The following is an 18620-nucleotide window of genomic DNA, read 5'->3' as shown; positions in this document are numbered from 1 at the left end:
GTCCGGGCGGAATGTCCTCGTCCGTCTTTAGAAGGAAAGGTAGCCTTGACCCCAGAGATTGATCCCCGTATGTCCACTTTCCTCCAAAAATTCATTCGTGACCCCAAAAAAGGGATTGATAGATCCCGGCGAGCTTGCCAGGACAAGCTCCTGGATGCCTTGGGTCCTGCTACTAAAATTCTAGATATCGCCGAGGAGGCCAAGTCATCTGGCTCCATTATTTCTCCTGAGGTCCTCTCCAGCTGGGCGCAGAGGGTGGTTGTGTTTTGAGACAACGCAAATTGTGCTCTCACCACCGAGCGCCCTGGTCCCTCCTTATTAAAATTGACCCGAAGTTCGGGGACCTGGCCGACTCCGAGGCTGGCGCTGTGGCGCAGGGTGGCTTGTTTGGCGAGCCTTTTGTGAAAGAGCTTGGTAAATTCGTGAATACGCTCACGTCCTTGGACAGAGCTCAGTCTACCATTGAAAAGGTTTTTCCCTGTGTTTTTCGCGGGGCCGGCCGACGAAGGGGCCGCCCGTCAGCGCTCTCAAGGCAATCAGCGAGGCTCCGGTCAGTATCAGGACCAGTCCCGTTTCGGGAACTTTTACGAGGACGTCGTGGGAAAGGAAAAGGCTTCCGTGGAGGATCCTCCGCCTCTAACTCTGGTGAGTGTTCGCCCTTCTTCCCCGTTAGACATAGGGGGGAGGTTGGCAAATTGTTTCCACAACTGGTTGTCTCTGACACACGCCGCGTGGGTTCTCCAGACGGTACAGGGGTTCCACAGAGTTTTTGGGTCTTCCGTTACAAAAGTCCAGACCTCGTCCCATCCAGTTTTCCGCACAAAATACAGCCTTGGTGGACGAGGAGGTGGCTTCCCTCCTTCGCAAAGGCACTATTTCTCTTACTTCTCTGCACACCAGAGGTTTTTTAAGCAATCTTTTCTTAGTAGACAAACCTGACGGAGGCAAGCGTCCGGTGATAAATTTAAGCGATTTCAACCAGTGGCTAGTCTACCGGCATTTCAAAACGGAGGGGATTCACCTCCTCCGGGAAATCCTTAGTCCCCTGGATTGGATGGTACGTTTGGACCTCAAGGATGCCGATTTGGTGATCCCCATTTTTCCTATCCACAGGCGGTTCCTTCAGTTCACCTGGCGACACCTCATCTACAAGTTCACGGCCCTTCCGTTCGGTCTCTCTTCAGCCCCTTGGTGCTTTACCAAGGTCCTCCAGCCTGCGGTGGAGTTTTTGAGAGCCCGAGGGGTCAGAATGATCGTCTAGCTCGACAACATGCTTTTGATGGCTTCCTGCCCACAGATGCTGCTGTCGTAGCTTCGGATGACCGTCTCCCTCCTTCAGGATCTGGGTTTCGTGATCAACTAGAGCAAATCTCTTCTTCAGCCTGCCCAGTCTCTTACCTTTTTGGGGTTCGTCAGACTCCACAGCCTCTACTCTCAGTCTTCCTTCCAGGAAAATAGCCAAGATTCGGCACGAGTCGCAATGCGTTCTGACTGCTTCCCACGTGTCACTTCATCAGCTGGCCCGGGTTGTGTGGCAATTGTCAGCTTCCATTCAAGCAATCTTTCCGGGCCCGCTTCGTTACAGGGCTCTTCAACGCCTCAAGGCGCTTTTCCTCCGGAAAGGGTTTCCATAAAGTCCATTTGACAGCGGAAGCAATAGCCGAGATCCAGTGGTGGCTGAACCACATGTAGGCCTGGAATGGCCGCACGATCTTTGGCTCGGCCCCCGATCTGGTGATCGAATCAGACGCGAGCAAGCAGGGCTGGGGCGCCCGGCAGCTTGTGGTCACCCGAAGAACAGAAGTTGCATATCAACTGTCTGGAGCTTCTAGCGGGCTCCTTTGCAGTTCGCTGTTGGACGCGAGACTCGGTGAAGTCGTGCGTCCTTCTGAAAATGGACAACATCTCCACGGTGCGTTATGTCAATCACCTGGGAGGTGCCAGGTCGAAAGCAATCTCAGACCTGGCGGCGAGTTTTTGGGAGTATTGCCTGGACAGTCACATCTCTGTCACAGCGGAGTACCTGCTGGGCCGCGACAACATGGAAGCGGACTTCCAGTCTCGCCATTTACGGGACACCAGCCTTTGGAAGCTGGATCCGTCGGTTTTTGCGCAGTTGAACGACCTTTGGGGTCCCTTTTTGGTGGATCTGTTTGCATCGAGGCTGGATCACCAGCTTCCGCGGTTCTTCAGGAAGCCGGATCCGTGTGCCGCGGCCACAGATGCCTTCCTTTGGGACTGGAGTCTGGAACGAGATTATGCGTTTCCCCCGTTCGTCATGATCACGCAGGCTTCGGCCCAAGTCTGCAGACAATCGGCGGATCTGGTACCGATTACCCCTCTCTGGAGGTCTCAAGTCTGGTTTCCGGTTCTTCTGAAACTTTCTTGGGATTTTTCAATCCTACTCCACCCCCTCCCCCGCTCCACGCCTGCTCAGGAGTCTGGATTCCCCCATCCTCTGGTGGAGCAGGGATCGCTGTTGCTCATGGCGTGGCGGATTTCATGGGCAGATGGGAGACCCCAGGACTTTCGCGAGAGGATGAGAGGCTCATTTCCAAGGCTTGGGCTGACAGTACAGTCAAGAGATACAAGTCTGCATGGGCAGATGGTCCCGTTGGTGCTTGCGACGGGGTTTTGATCCCTTGGTCGTCGACATTGTTCATGTTGTGAACTTCTTGGCTCAGCTTGCTTCGGACGGTCTGGCGTATCGCTCCATTAACACCTTACGTTCGGCCATCTCCTCTGTCCATTTGCCTATCCAGGGAACTCCTGTTGGTGAACTTCCTTTGGTCTGCAGGCTTCTACGTGGTATTCACCTTTCATTGCCGCGCTACTCTGCGCTGTGGGACGTTAATCAGGTTCTTAATCAGTTTTCTTTCCTGGCAGCCTAATCTATTTCTTTCCAGAAAAGAGCTTTCAGCAAAATTGGCCATGCTTCTCTGCCTTGTGTCCTGCAGGCAAGTTTCGGATATTAGGGCTCTCGACATTTCCGGGAGGATGTTCACTCCCGATGGGGTGACTTTCACGTTGCTTCGTCGTACGAAATGCCATTCCAGGGTTATCTCCTATGCGGAGTTCCCGGACTCTCCGAAACTATGTGTTGTGCGACGCCTCAAAGCCTATGAGAAGAGGCCGGAAGAGTTACGGCCCCCAGGGGAGCGTCTGATCCGCATTGCGCTCCGGAAGTCCTTTAAGGCGGTTTCCTCCCCCACCATCGCTAGATGGGTCCGTTGGGTGATGCAGGAGGCTGGCATTAGTCTTCGCCTCTTTGGAGCGCATTCAACACGGGGAGCTATGGCCTCTAAAGCCTTTGGCCTGGGTGCCAGGTTGTAAGATATCCTCAATGCGGCCGATTGGTCCTCGGATTCTACCTTCAAGGGGTTATATTTTAAACCTGTACTGAATATGGCTCAGTTGGTTGTAAAGCATAATCCTCACCTCCAGTCCTGACATACAATAGCTAAGAAATTTTTCATTCTAACGGAAAGTTTCAATTCTTTTAAGGACTCGGAGGCAAGGACTATCCCGCCCTACACTCCTGGAGGAGACCCCTCCCCGTATGGCAGTAAGTACTTCTTTTAAGTGGTTTTTAAGGTCTCGCTGAGCCCAGCGCATGCGCTGGCTCGGAGAGACATATTGTATGTGCGCTTTTTTAAGTGCTGCTTGCTGGCCTAGCACTCGCGTGCATGTGAGCGTGCACTTGCGCAGCCGCCATGCGCTAGACCAGCCAGCAGCACTCAGGAGAGCGTCATCGCCATCACTTTCGCAGCGATCGTAATGACGTTATAATCACTGCACCGCGCGTTACTTTTAACATTAAAAGTAAAGCGCGGGTGCCGCTATTACACCAAAAGTAAAGTAATAGAAAAAAACATCTATTTCTTTACTTTTGGTATAATCGCGGCACCCGCGCTTTACTTTTAACGTTAAAAGTAAAGCGCGGGTGCAGCGATTAAAAAGTCAAGCGCGGGTACCACGGTTACACCAAAAGTAAAGAAATAGATGTTTTTTCTATTACTTCACTTTTGGTATAATCGCGGCACCCGCGCTTTACTTTTAATGTTAAAAGTAAAGGGCGGGTGCCGCAGCTGCCTGGCGAGCGCTTGTTACTTCTATCACATGACTGTTTTTTGTTGACCGTGCGCAGGCATTAACCCGCTACTCACCTCCAGACCACAAATTAGGCTGTGGCAGAATCAAAGCAAGGTTCAGTGGCGGAGCGAGTCTGCTGATGGCTATTCAGTCAGTCTGCACTTCAGCTCCCTTCAGTCTGACTGAACGACTAATAATATTGTTGTGGAAACAGAGAAGCGCCGCATTTTGCGACTCATAAGTGCTCGTTTCACATGTTGACATATCGTATAAGACCGAAAGGTCACTGTCGCAACACATAGTTCTCAGTGTATTGTGACCCGAAGGAGGAGCGAATACAAGTTAAAGAAACTTACCGAGGAAGGGAAGTAGGGCGATGCAAGAAGGATGTTCGAGGAGGGGCAGGGCTAGACAAGCAGGGCTCATACAGCCAGGAAAGTGGGCTCACCAGCAGGAGGATTAAAGACTATAGAGTGATCTCTTCCACTGTGTTTTCTTTTGTTCTTTGGTCAGAGCAGATTACAGCTGGGTGTTTTCAAAACGGACCTAAATATTTTATCTGAAGCGATTCTGGACCAGTTTATTAGGCAACAAAAATCTGATTTTTGAGCTATTGCTTAGCAAATGTCTTTTCCAATCTCCCATTCTGGGATCTCTCTCCTTGGGTCCCTAAATGTACCTCTCTAACTAACTCTCAGACATCCCCCATTCTCGGTCTGCCTCCTCTCGTTTGGATTGCCTCATTTATGGCCCATGTTGTATTGCTTATTATACCACGTTCTGCTTCCCTCCATCCCTTCACCCGGATTTTCTCATGTCCCTCTCATGCGTACCTCTCATTTTTCACCTCCAGTCCGTCAGTCCTGCTGATTTATCTTGTATTCCTGTCTTGCACAATAAAACTGTCATTCTGGTTGATGAATGTTATTTATTGCTTTCTCTTACTTTATGTCAGATCACGCACTGCTCCTGCCATTCTGATTCCCCTGTATCATTTTATATATTAAAACATTAGAAAGTGGAGATCTTCATTGAGGACAATGGAGTGGCTCAGGGCCAATAATAGCTGTTATAGATTGACTATGAGCTACTACACATCTTTTTTCATCGGTAGTCATCACACCGCAGTAAGTACAACACGAGAATGTTTACACATGGTGTGTTTCATCAGAGGTGCGCTTTCCTGATACTGCCGTCTCTCTGGATGTGCTGTTATTTCTTTGATGTTTGTTATTCCCTTTACTTTCAGCCACGCTGCTATACAACTAAAACATAGACAAAGCCAACAGCTCTCACATAGTAATGTGCTGCATGGCTACAAACACTTAGAAGGTCCCAAAGGCGAGACCTATTGGCTATGCCAATGCTTGTTGACTAAGCTGTGTTTCTTGCTGTTTCGGTGACTGCTACTTGTTTTCTGACAGTTTTTTCAGTAGTGGTTCCTCTGGGTAATATGCTCCCTGTTTCAGGTTCAGAGTCCCAGAAGCAAGATTCCTGATGTGCCTGCGGTTCCTGCCACCGCGCTCAGAAAGAGGACGTTGAGACACTGACAGTACTATGTTGGGCTCGCTGGCCCCTGATTGGACATTGGTGCTCCCTCTGGATTGGCTGTTGCCAAGTTGTTTCTCTTCTACCTTTTCCCTGTGTTCCTTGGGAAATGTAGTTTGTTTGTTCTACGCTGCTGTGAGAATAAAGTGGAGAAAGAAGGCATAATCCTCGCCTCCGAGTCCTTAATAGAATTGAAACTTTCCGTTACAATAGCTAGGAAATTTTTCATTCCACCCGAATAAACAACTTTCAAAAAAATTAAAGTAACTTCACGAGAGCGAGTCAGAGGAGAGGAAAGCGGCCAAAATATCTCAAAGGCTATATTACCAATTAAAATTAACAAATGCATTTCATCTTTTATTAGGAGTTAGGTATTATCCATATAAAAGTAGTCTGTTTAGTATTAAGTTTTTTTGAACCATTGTGTTTAAGTTTAATTTATTGATGAGTTTCCTTCAATATGAGGATGGGTGGAGTCTGATGTATTAGTCATGTAAGTTCCACCCTGAAACATTAGATGCAGAATGAGGGCATAGAATGTTGTGAGTGGGAGTTCACAAACAGTTGCTTCCGAGGGGTTGATGTATGATGTGTATATTAATAAACCCGACTTCTTACCTTTACATGGCCTTCTTCGGAGTCACATTTCTGTTAATGCCACACCCACCAGCCACGGACACAGCAGAAACAGAATACTCAGGGGTGCCAAAGTAATGGCCTGCACTTTGGTTGCCTGAGAGAGAGTGGGACCCTCTCAGGTCTACTGGTTTCAGCAACAAAACTTCAAGCAGCGGACAAGAAACAGCAGGTGTCCCAAGAGTACACAGAAAAAGTGGCAGAAAATTGTTCTAGCAGAGGGCAAGCACCCTTGAAACGTGCGAACCATCAGTCTCTTCTCCTGAGGACTCTGGGGGGAAAAATGCTCTCCCTTAAAGCCAAAAGACTCTATAAGCAGGTGAAATGCAGACTTACTGAGACGAGGGCAGGGAAGAGAGACACCAAGAGGACCAACACTGCCTCAGTTAAAAGAATGCAAAAGACACACAATTGATGGGCGGAAAGCAGAACAAATCAAAACATTCACCCCAGTCAAGAGATCTGGGTTAAATCCATCATTCTTTTGCTCACCATGCCACCCCTGTTTAGACCTGGCCATATGCAAATCAGTCTTGACCCTGTGCCTTATGGGAACAGTCCAGCCTGAACTGCCAAGCCAGGTCCTCCCTCGACCGGAAACAAGCATCCTAGGACTGGTTTCGGGGTTTCACCTCTCTTCAGCCAGGATAGCTTGATTCCAGTGGCACAGTGAGCCAAGTACCCACGTCTGTGCATACCTGGCGCACTTAGGGCGAGTAAGCAAAAGACATTGTGACAATGCTTGCATAGGAAAAGTGAAGATAATCAGAATAAAGAAATGTCCTGGATGGGAACGATCATGCTTGGACCTTACTGAGAGAAGGACTGAGAGAATAAGCCTTAAAAGGAGCAATGTATATTGAGCAAAAGGAAGGTCTGTATTGAACCATGGTTAAATATAGACCAAGAACCTCACAGAGAAAATGCTTTTTGCATTAACTAGTCTTGTACTGAGGAAGGCTATTTATTGACTGTATTAGCCGAAACATTAGTAACAGTTTGAGACTCACAGACTGGGATAAGGCTATTTCCAATGTTCAACACTCCGTCCATCATCCCCTTTGGTTTTGCTTTGTTCGCCCTAAGTTGGCAGGGTATGCCCAAACGTTGGTCCCTTGCTCACTTTGCCACTTTGCTTGTATTCAAGCTAGCCTGGCTGACAACGGCTGACTAGCCAGAAACCGGTCCCAAGATGCTTGTTTCTGATCCAGGGAAGACATGGCTTGGCAGTTCAGGCTGGACTGTTCCCATGAGGCACAGGGTCAGACTGATTTGCATATGGCCATGTCTGAACTGGGGTGGCGGAGTGAGCTAAAGAATGATGATGGATTAAACCCAGATCAGTTGACTGGTGGTGAGTGGTTGCAATGTTCAACACTCCGTCCATCATCTCCTTTGGTTTTGCTCAGTTAAAAGAATGAGCACGCATTTGAAACTTTCTCCCATTCTAATATCAGCAAATGTACATAACACCTGAACTTAACATACACTCGCTGAATGCCCCTTCTTACCTGGCAGGGGTCTGGTTTTCCTAGTGACTCATAGGTACTGTTCGGCCATCAGGGAGGTCTTCATAGTGCTTGCTTCGACAGCAATTTCAGGTCTAAGCAGACCGACTCAGTGGCAGCAAAATGCCAAACTATGCACTAGCAACATAGCATGAGAGAGCGCTGCACATGTTCAAAATTGGCGCACTGACCATCATTGTAGAAAATAAAGGCTAAATGACAGCCTGCACAGTGATTGAACAGTGCTGACACACCAATTTTACAGCTGAGCGTGACGTTTATACTGCTACTAAAGGAGCTAAATACTTAACCCCATGAAATGTCAGTGCCTCTAAACCAATCTCGCAAGCAGAAGGAGAAGCCCCCAAAAACCTCTCACACACACACTGGTCATTATGAATAGGCAATTACAGTTTCCAAACCCTCCACCCAATAAAGAAAGAAAAAAAATACACAAACGTGTATTTTGCATTAGGTTAACTAAAGAAGAAGCAGCAAGCAAGAGTGCCATAACATTGAAAATATAACCACCAACCACCTTCTTACATTCATTAACCCTAAACTTTGAACTAACATCACCCTAATCCTATACCAGTGTTAACCCTAGCACAAAATCAATGCCACATCTCCAACCCAAATGATAAAGATTGCCATCTTACCAATTCTACCTAATTCATTTTTAAGTAATTTTACATTGCTCTGCTAAAACATTTCTAAAATGTATATATTCTAAAGTGTTTCTTCTTCGTTAGTTATAGCATTTCATCATGTTAAATGTGTGCCTCTTACATTTTTTTAAAATTATGGTTTGTTTTCACATAATTTCAGTTCTTACCAGCTTATTATATTTTACTACAGTTTCATTCTTTTCAAATAATTTCATCGGTTCTCGCTAGCTGGTCAATTAATACAGTATGAAGAACTGATTAAAATGAACAGCACTACATTGCAAAACACGTGAAAGCAGGACTACTCTGATGCAGCACCCCACCCAAGCTCATGAGTGTAGGTTGGTGCTTTCACATTCACAAGGTAGCACTTATAGTTACTTCTGACTACACAAATTCCAGGAATAAGTGTTATTCCATAATGAGGCTCAAAGATAAATTTTGGGGCCTGACACTTTACAACTCCAATTTGAGGTGCAGCTTGCCAGGTGTTCGGAACTGTATCATTCCACAACGGACACCTCAGCAACCTATTATTAACAGCAAACACAATAACATACAACGGACACCTCAGCAACCTATTATTAACAGCAAACACAATAACATACATCTAAAAAAATAAGTTGTTGCAAAGTAATGCAGTATAATATCTGGTATTACCACTGGTTCTTCCAGCAAAACTGGGACTTATTGTTAACACCGAAAGAGGGAAAATGTGTAGTCACCCGATCACCAAACAATTTCAACTTTCTGCAAGCTAACTGTACACATCCACATAGAAGAGTTAGGCAGGCGAATGGGATTGAACACAAGACCTGCGCACAGCTCCGAGACTACTGCAGCAGACATGTAATGCAACAGGGTACATTACACCAAAAATTGCTTCCAAAAGCAGTAGCCATCAAAATATTACACATTATGTACATCCATCAGAGCAAAGAAATGCCTTAGGCGGCCACAAAACTCCCAAATGTTTCAACCCACTACAATACACACAGTGACTAAATACTGGGATTTTTCCAACTCAGAAATTCATAAAAAAGGATACAGATTGCCAGCAATGCATTACCCACTTTGAAGTCATAATCGGCAATTCAATTAGCAATGGCGCTGTCATTCAGTCTTCTGATATCAACACGTACAGTCCTTCTGAAAACCAACTCAATACTCCCGAAGCATTCAAAACAATCATAAGGATGATCTAGATCACAACACCCAAAAACACTTAATAGGGTAACAGGCACCAGGGTGCAGCAAACCTCCAGAAACAAACAAATGTAAATTTCAGTCAACCCAAAACTCCACAATGACCAACTAATGACAGTTATGTGACACACAAATGCCTGGAACATTAACCCATAAAGTCAAACTTGTGCCATTTGTGATGCAAACATATTTCTTTTCATTTTTGTTTCTTATTCAGGAAGAAAACGTTATTATATTGAAGCCCACATAGGAGAGTGGGTCATTGAAAAGGATCACAAATAATAAAATACGGTTTTATTTTCTTGTGATTTCCTATCTCCGATGTTTAGAGGACAATGCTGCGCTGATCTTTGGACTTGACATGCACTTGGTCCTTGAAAATTTTAACAAATTGGTCTGTCCCCACCAGCACCAAGAATTTGCCAAAGTAAAACCATTCTTCACAAAGATCAACATCAAGTTCTTTAATATAAGCATTGATGTAGTGCCATGGAAATATGCAATGTTATTTTTTAGCTAATTGGCGCACAGAACAGGGAACTAACAGATTGATATGCATTTAGAGACGTTTAAAGTTATGCAGTGTACTAACATCACTACCAAGGTCTGCACAGAGTGAGACCATATAATCATACTCACCACCCCAATCTGCTATTCCTAAACTTAAGGAACTGTTTCACTCCAGGGATGTGGAATTCCTATAGCCCGACGCCTGGGACATATTGTTTGGGGTCATGGGCAACAATTTCTCAAGTGTATCTTGTCTTTAGGACACGTAGACCCAACCCCCTACAGCTCAAATCCTTTGGCTGCCAATTTTTAGTACCACATTATGGATCAGGAAAGGGCATTGCCTACAATTAAGGTAATATGTGTGTCCATGTGCTAATACTGTTCAAATTTGTATTTATGGTTCATTAATAACGCAAAGCCTTTATTATTTGGGTGAGCATTAAAAGTAAATGTTGCAAGCTCTGCCTGCACTACAGTATAAATGTGTACACACGTTTTCAAAGTTTAGTAATATGAGGATATGTATAATGCTCCCAGAAAGCTCTCCGATTATATGCAAATATTTGCAGCTTCCTGAAAGCCAGAACGATAATTCTTTGCTTAAAAAAAATGCAAGTAGGAAAAAAACAATTTCGCTAAACTACTGTAAGATTGTAGGCATCATATCTTTGCAGCATCATTTAGTAACATATTGATGTAAGCTAGTATTTCCCAAAAATATTCTTAATGGAAAAATCGGTGTAAATAAGATTATGGGGGGGGGAAACAAGCATTGGCAAAGCCAATAGGACGGAAATTGGTGGTCAGCCTTTTGGTTTTGTCAAAGCGCCACGTGTTTAGGCATGGTTTTTGTAAAACCTTATCGGTGTGAGGAACTGCTGGGCCCTCACCATTCTTAGGCCAACGGATCTGCGACCACACCCTCCCCTCAGCGTCTTGAGACCCTCACGGTGAGTAGCGCGCTTAAGAACCCCGATTGATTGATTACTAAAATCTATACTTGCATGTGCGGAGACTCAGTCAGGGTGGAGAACTCAGCACATACGTATGACCAGAACTTACATTTTGCAGTACTGAAAGTTTGAGAATCAGGAACTCAGTATTGTCAAATCTATGACTCTTCTTAAGACATGGGGTTTAATTTAGAGGGCGGTATTGAATGAAGCCCTCAAAATAACTATGACTCAATATCAACACCATGTACATGCTTTGCTTTCCCCAAGTTCACTTTACGCGTCGCTCTGCCAACCCTGCTGGTATCAAAGCAGCCCTTTGCCACTCCACAGACTGTACTTTTAGGCCAAGATCTATGGAACTGCGTTCATATAGCCTGGTAAGCGAGGAACTCACAACCTCTTCTGCAGCACTCCCAAATCGGCCCCAGTTCCAAGAACACTTTGTAAGACTAGACAGTCATACCTCTGGATCAGCATCTCTCAACCCTGAGCTTGGCCAAGCCTTCAACCAACAGCTACTAACTTTTTGAATTCTGTGGACCACCAATTAATCCGAACTGGAAGCAGAGACCCCCAGTCTATGCAATTTCTACAATTGGAACCTCATAATACACAAAAACGAGTACACAGGTACACAAATTATGAAACCTTAATTCACAAGTACATTTATAAAACTCAATACTTTAATGGAAAGATTGGATCTTTACTAAAGTGTGGATTTATATACTAGACTCTACCACATCAATATATGTTTTGCTGCTAGCACATGCTGTCCTTTTGTTGGCACATACTAGTGCTTTAATTGAGGTAATCAAATCCCTACACTAGATTCCGCTTGATGTACTTGTGCTCCTCCAACAAATTAGCTAAGACTACCAACATAAACTTCAATTTCAAATTCGTTCACATTCGCAGGGTGTTTTAAAATGTTCAGTTTTACATTTTGCTTCTTTCATGTGCAAAAACTATTAATCCTAGGTTAAGAACTATTGCCTTAATCAGTCCAACTTTGTCATGCATATTCCTCTACGTGTCCTGTAGCATTAAAAAAAAAAAAACTTAACATGCCTTGGCAAAGCCAATAGATTGGCAAGTGCGGATTGTTTCTGCCTCAACCCTCTGGTCGCTAGCATTCATTCAGGTGTGCAAATTGTTTTAGCTATGTTGAACACCAGTGTGGCTGCTGTTTAACACGGCTATAAGTTTGTGCCATAGAGGAAAGTGGTGTAGAGTGGCTCTCCGAAGAGTGGAGTGTCGTAGAGTGTAGTGGCACTGAGTGTCATGTATTGAAGTGGCAAAGAGTGGAGTTGCTTAGCGTGGGCTGGTAAAGACTGCTTTGACGCAGAATGTTGTTGATTATAGCGGCGTAGAGTGCAGCAGCTTAGAAGTCAGCAGTATACAATGCAGCGTCAGAATTCAGTGGCTATGATTAGAGTGTGGCATAGTAGAGTGCAGTGATGCACAGCAGTGCGGCGTAGCTTGAAGTGGCGAAGACTGAAGTAGAGTGGATCAAAGTAGAATATAGTGCTGTAGGGTGGAGTGCTGCAAAGTAAAGTGGAGAAGAGGACATTGGAAAAAAATAAAGTAGCGCAGAGTAGAGTGGGGGTAGAGTGCATTGTCACTGAGTAGACTGTCGTACAGTGCATTTGGCAGAGTAGAGCGGCATTGAGTGTGGTGGTGCAGAATAGAGTGCAGTGGTGTATAATGGATTGGGGTAGAGTGGACTGGTGTAGAGTGCAACAGCACTGAGTGTTGAGGAGTATAGTGGCTTAGAATGCAGTGGCATTAAATGCAGCAACAGAATTCAGTAGCATACAACGCAGCATCATAGAAGGTAGCGGCATTAAATTAAAGTGGTGCATAGTAGAGTGTGGAGTTTGTGTAGAGTGGCACAGAGGGCACTGGCATAGAATACGTGAAGTGCTGTAGAGTGGTACAGAGTAGAGTGGCGTAGAAAGGTGCAAAGTACAGTATAGTGGCATGGCACAGAATGGAGTAGTACAGAGTACAGTGGCATAGAGGTCAGTGTCAGAAGAGTTTCAGAGTGCAGTGATGCAGAGTGGTGTAAATTGCAGTGGCAGTAATGAGAGTGGCTTAGACTACAGAGGTGCAGAACAGAGTGCATCAACAGAGTGGGGTGCAGCGGCTTAGACAGAATGCATCGGCAGAGTGGAGAGGCATACAGTTCAGTGGCACATAGTAGAATGATTCCCAGTAGAGCAAAGTGGCGTGGGTGGCGCAGGCTAGAGCCACGTAACGTAGAGTGGTGCAGGCCAGAGCCACGCGGCGCAGGCTAGAGCTGTGCAGGGTACAGCAGAGTGGCATAGGGTACAGCAGAGTGGCATAGGGTACAGCAGAGTGGCATAGAGCAAAGTGGACTGACGTGGTGCAGGGTGGAGCGGGCGGCGTGGTGCAGGGTACAGCGGCGTGGTGCAGGGTACAGCGGCATGGTGCAGGGTACAGCGGAACAGAGTAGATTGTATTGGCATACAGTGAAATAGTGTAGAGTGCAGGGGAGTGGCCTAGACTGGAGCAGAGTGAAGTGGAGTAGAGAGTAGTTACATGATGTAAAGCGGAGTGGTATGGAGTAGAGTGCAGTGGGGGATGCCGAGTGGAGTATGCATGGTGTGGTAGTACACTGCCATTACAGACAACTCATTTTAAACTGAAAGGACTATTACATTTGCACAGACACACAGTTTTACTAATAAAACTGTGCAGCGCACAAACAATGTGTGGAAACTGCATCACCTAGTGCAGTGTTTCCCAAGCTGGGGTCCGAGGACCCCCAGGGGTCCGTGGCACATTCCCAGGGGGTCCGCAGGCAGCAGTTTTAAAAACACTGCAAAGTTCCTTGTAAAATTAGCAGTTTTCGAGCAACTATAAAATTGTCAAGAAAATGCCAGTGATTAATGTACCTGCTGGAGAGAGATGAGAGTTTTGTCTAGTGGCAGCTTTGACTTATCCAATGTGACACAGAGGGTTAATATGCCTCCTGCAAAGAACGTGTACAATGCATTTTAAAAAACAGTATTTTATGTGCATAGGTCAGTGGGCTACTGATTTTGTCACAGAGATTCTTTTGTCACAGTGCAATTCATAAGGGACAATTGTAATCTAGCACAGTGTCCTATAAACTGTCAAAGAGCTGCTTACAAACTGCATGGTAAAAGTTAACAACATATGTTTATTCCCAGTCTATCATTATCCGGATGCTGCTATGTTCCCACTTCCTGCATATGAACACTTTTGTAATGCCTTTTTGTCACTTCTATGTGTGCTGCCTAATGCAGCACACATGGAAGTTACAAAACAAATTTTTTATTAAAGATTGTTTGTGCAGGAAGGGTCACCATCCTGCACATAAATAATCAAAGGTGTTTTGCTTTTTCCGTTGGAAAAAGCAAAAACGAGGAGAAATAAGGCATTTCTCCAAGTTAAGACCAGGTTTTTCATGGTCTTCATTCTGGTGCTGTCTCCTATTTAAGTTGACCTTGTAAATAGAGGGCAGCGTCAAAATCAATGGGTGTTGGAGTAAAACGGCCACTGCAACTCCCACTGCCCACCTTTTTCACGCAAAGCATTGCGTGAAAGGGGTCCTTATTTACAAGGCAGCGTTAAGCCACAATAAGTGGCTTAACACTGCCTTGTAAATAAGGCAAAGCCCCTATTGCCACAGGAACATCGCAAAAAGTGACGTTCCCATGGCGATAGGGACTTGTAAATATGCCCCTAAAATCCTTAGTAATTTGAGTATTTGTTTTGCGTGCACACGTTTGTTAATTTTTTTCGAATTACTGTTTTAATGTTTGAAATTTAAATCCTACAAATTGCTTGGGGGTCCCCGGCTTCCAGTGGTGACTCAATGGGGGTCCTCAGGAGTCAAAAGTTTGGGAACCACTGACCTAGTGTATTGATTTGAGCATATTAAATAAAGTATTTGTTTACAACACACTGCAGAATTTACAACAAATGAGCTTTGTTTGTTCGGATTCTAATATACTCTGAAATACTTTCACAGTTCATTTAAATGTTTTGTTTTAAGAAACAAAAATCCTTCCTTTACCCCCAGTATCCAGCAAGACTATCACAAACCCACTCACTTTGAAGTCGGGGGAAAGAAAAGTAAACATCAAGCTCCCTCGGAAGACAGCCTTACATTTGACCTCTGTCTTTGAATCCAGAGCAAATGTGACAAGATACAAACAAGATGTGCATGCCTCATTACAGAAAAGAGCACTCATCGAAGAATACAATGAGAGCAGTGTGAAAAGGCTTTGCTCTTTGTGAGGGATGAACTGAACCTGGACAGACTAAATAAATAAAGCCAACAAACTTCTTAACTCCAGAAAATTGGAGTTACAAAGCAATGCTAACAGGCGGCATGCATTTCCTAGGGAAAGTTCATGAAGGTCCCTAAAATGGCTTTACCAGCTGTGCTGTCTGGCAGGCTTCGACCTAAAAAGGGATCAACATACTAAGTTTTCATAAGTATGCAACAAGAACTGTGTTGAAACAGAAATAGTACCAAAATATCAGCACAGCAAACTCCAGGGACAAAAGAAAACCAAGCTAAGCTATAACCATAAAAACCAGTGCATCTGTTGTGTTAAACATTCACCAACTCATTCACCTCCGCTTAGTACCCAAGAAAACACCCAAAATCATATCGAACCAGTAATCCTTTCATTCACCCAAGGAACCATACATTCACCAGTATGTTTGTGTATGCCTCTACATGGCTTTTACATTGTGTGCAGCACGTGAGCCCGTTATTCTGTGAATGCTGGAGCCACCTTCTATTGACTGAGCAAGAATATCCGTGGGTGTACTTAGTGGCAGCACTTTTCAGTCTATGTTGCAGGTCTCTTTGGGGCTGCGATATTGAAAGCCATATCTATTGGATTTGCAATGGTAAGTACAACAATTTCTAGATTTTAACGTTAGTATTGATGGATCAAGGTTGCACATCTAAAGAAACTTGCTCGTATGCAATCCTCTTGAATAACATGTTATACTGAAACCAACTTGTCCGTGTGTACTAAAATTGCACCACATTTTACATAATCCTATCTAGGGGAAGCTTTTCTATGTGCTGTCTTAATAAGTAACCTGAGTGTTCTAAAAATGGCCTCTAAAAACGCGGGAACTTTTCTACGCATGCGTCTACCACATCACGTGGTGTGACATTCTTCTGTCGCTTGGGGGGAAACCTTTGCAGCTGCGCGGTAGCTTTTAAAATGGCCGCTTTCAAAATAAAACACTAATGCACATGCCGAGCTGAAACTAACCTATGCACGTACCACTAAGCTATTAATGCGAAAGATTTATTAAGTAAAAGGGGTTAGAGTGGAAGTGGTATACAGTGAATTCATTTATTTTTGTATTCTAATGTGTTCTTTTCTGACTTTATTAATAGTTCGTATTTGGGCCTTGGAGGGTGACCACGTCTCTATTCCCTTTATGATTTCTACGCATGCGCAAAACAAGTGCTTGCCCTGGAACAAGTGATGCAACTTGACTGACTGACAAACTAAGCCGACAAAGACATGAGAACCCAAACTTCTGACCCTACTAGAGGAAGAAAGGGGCAACAATTTATAAAAGACTTTCCGAGCCACATATGAAATGCTTGTGGGTATTAAAATTAAGGGGAGGAGAATTAGACAATAGCCTAAAGAAAAATATTGCACTTGGTATGGTGTGATTTCCTCACCCCACTGCTTGGCCCAATCAAATTTGCAGGTGAACATGGAATTGAAACATTTGTGGGTGGATCATACATTTGAATTTGGTGTAACGGAGGTAAGTTATAGATAGTTAGACACACTTGACACTTGATGCTGATGCTATGCTGAGATACTGCTCGATTGAGCTGCAATCTGACTGAAAAATCCTACACTAGGGAAAATTCGCGGAACCGAGGAGGCACATCTAGGGAAGGGTCCGGACGCGCCCAAGCGAGTAGCACCAGAGAGGGGTGTAACACTGGCGTTGCACTAGAAGAGGTTACCTTTCCCTGTCCCGAACCTGCCCTGAATCCTTGACTCTTTGATGTCAGGGTCCTCACACCATTCTAGGTAAATATATCTGTGGAGTAAATGCTCCGTACTTGTTCTCCATTCATTCTCTCCTCAGGTGCTGTCATTGCAAGAATTCATTAATGCAAATTTGATTATGAGCTAACTGTACTATTTTTTCTGATGGAGAATTCTGGTCTATTCGTGTGTATTTGATTCGACTCACAACATTTTTAATTCAGATAAACTTTTAAAACTCCTTCTGAGTCTGTGATTCTTTACAATAAAAGTTAAATGTATTGTTGTATTTTCCTCCCTATTCTAATCTACTACTAGATTCTTCGACAGTGCATTTACTCAGGAGACAGGATTGGTAAGAATACTGGTGTAAAGGTTTCCGAGGGTAAACAAATCGATATCCAGTGGATATATGCCAGCTCATTTGCATGTATGAATGTATATGGGCCCAAATGAGTGTTTTGTGTATGAATGTATTGAGCTGGTAAACTCCGCTGCATCACTATATTGACGTTGCAATTTATTTCACGTGTGAACTCCTTTACGTTTTCCTATTTTTAAATTGGGCTACTTTTATCAGCTACATTCTGCTGTTTAAATTATTTTTTATGAAGCTTTTCGTAAATGAAATGAACGCAGACACTCAGAAGACGCTGGACCCTGCTTTGTTGTGCCCAAAACGCGCCCACAAAAGTAAACCACTGCACGTTAATGACCCACGGAATGAATAAAGCTCCGACCGCAGGTCTCCGGTACCCCTACCTATCCCACTATCACGACACACCGCTGGCTAGGAGGCCTCCCCGGTACAGGCTGGCAACCCCTACTCGGTGACCCTTTCTCTACCAGGCCAGCCTACCCCGTGCATGCGTAAACCCACCGGCCCCTCACTCACCGCAGGCGTAGCTAGGCTGTGCATGCTCAGACCCCTCCGGGTCTCACAGCCGGGTCCCGCCGCAGCCGCGCCCTCTGGTAACCGCCGTCCCCAGTAGCAACGAAAGCCCTCCCCGCTGAAACGGACTGCGAGAGGCCGAGGCCCAACACAGTGGACATGAAGGAAGGACTACGCGCAGCTCCATGGAAGTGGAAGAAAAACTACAGTGCCAGAGTGCGGAGAGAAGAGGCCAGAAAAAAGACTGGCAACAGTACGGGTAATTAGAAGTAAAAGAAGCACTATCCGCCGTCCCAACGGTCAGAGAAGAAAGACTCGTGATTCAAAGAAAGTAACTTTAATGTCATGTCCAGAGATGCCGGTTATCCTAAATGATTCTACGTTATAGACAGGGCACTGGATTTATGCGGCAAGGGAGGGACACATTATGCAGCAGGACTGATTAATTATGCGGCTGGAAAAAACAAATTATGCAGCATTTTGTGACAGTATTACTTCATTATTATTTTGTTATTTGTCCACTTATTACTCTGGGCCTTGGTTGTACTTCATTAAAACCAGTT

At 44.9% G+C, this 18620-nt stretch overlaps 1 protein-coding gene across 1 annotated transcript in view; it reads right to left on the bottom strand.

Moving 5' to 3' along the window:
• The window catches only part of CNOT9 (CCR4-NOT transcription complex subunit 9), a 125417-nt gene extending 107174 nt beyond the window's left edge, over positions 1-18243 (bottom strand). The window contains exon 1 of the mRNA XM_085650038.1: positions 18061-18243. Coding sequence (XP_085506164.1) covers positions 18061-18084 — 24 coding nt within the window. The 5' untranslated portion in view covers positions 18085-18243. The remainder of the gene's footprint in view (positions 1-18060) is intronic.
• Positions 18244-18620: the final 377 nt, after the last annotated feature.

Source organism: Triturus cristatus, chromosome 3_2, assembly GCF_964204655.1.
Source record: "Triturus cristatus chromosome 3_2, aTriCri1.1, whole genome shotgun sequence".
NCBI classification, from domain to species: domain Eukaryota; kingdom Metazoa; phylum Chordata; class Amphibia; order Caudata; family Salamandridae; genus Triturus; species Triturus cristatus.
The sequence above is the reverse complement of the archived record's forward strand: the minus strand, read 5'-3'. Positions and strand labels throughout refer to the sequence as shown.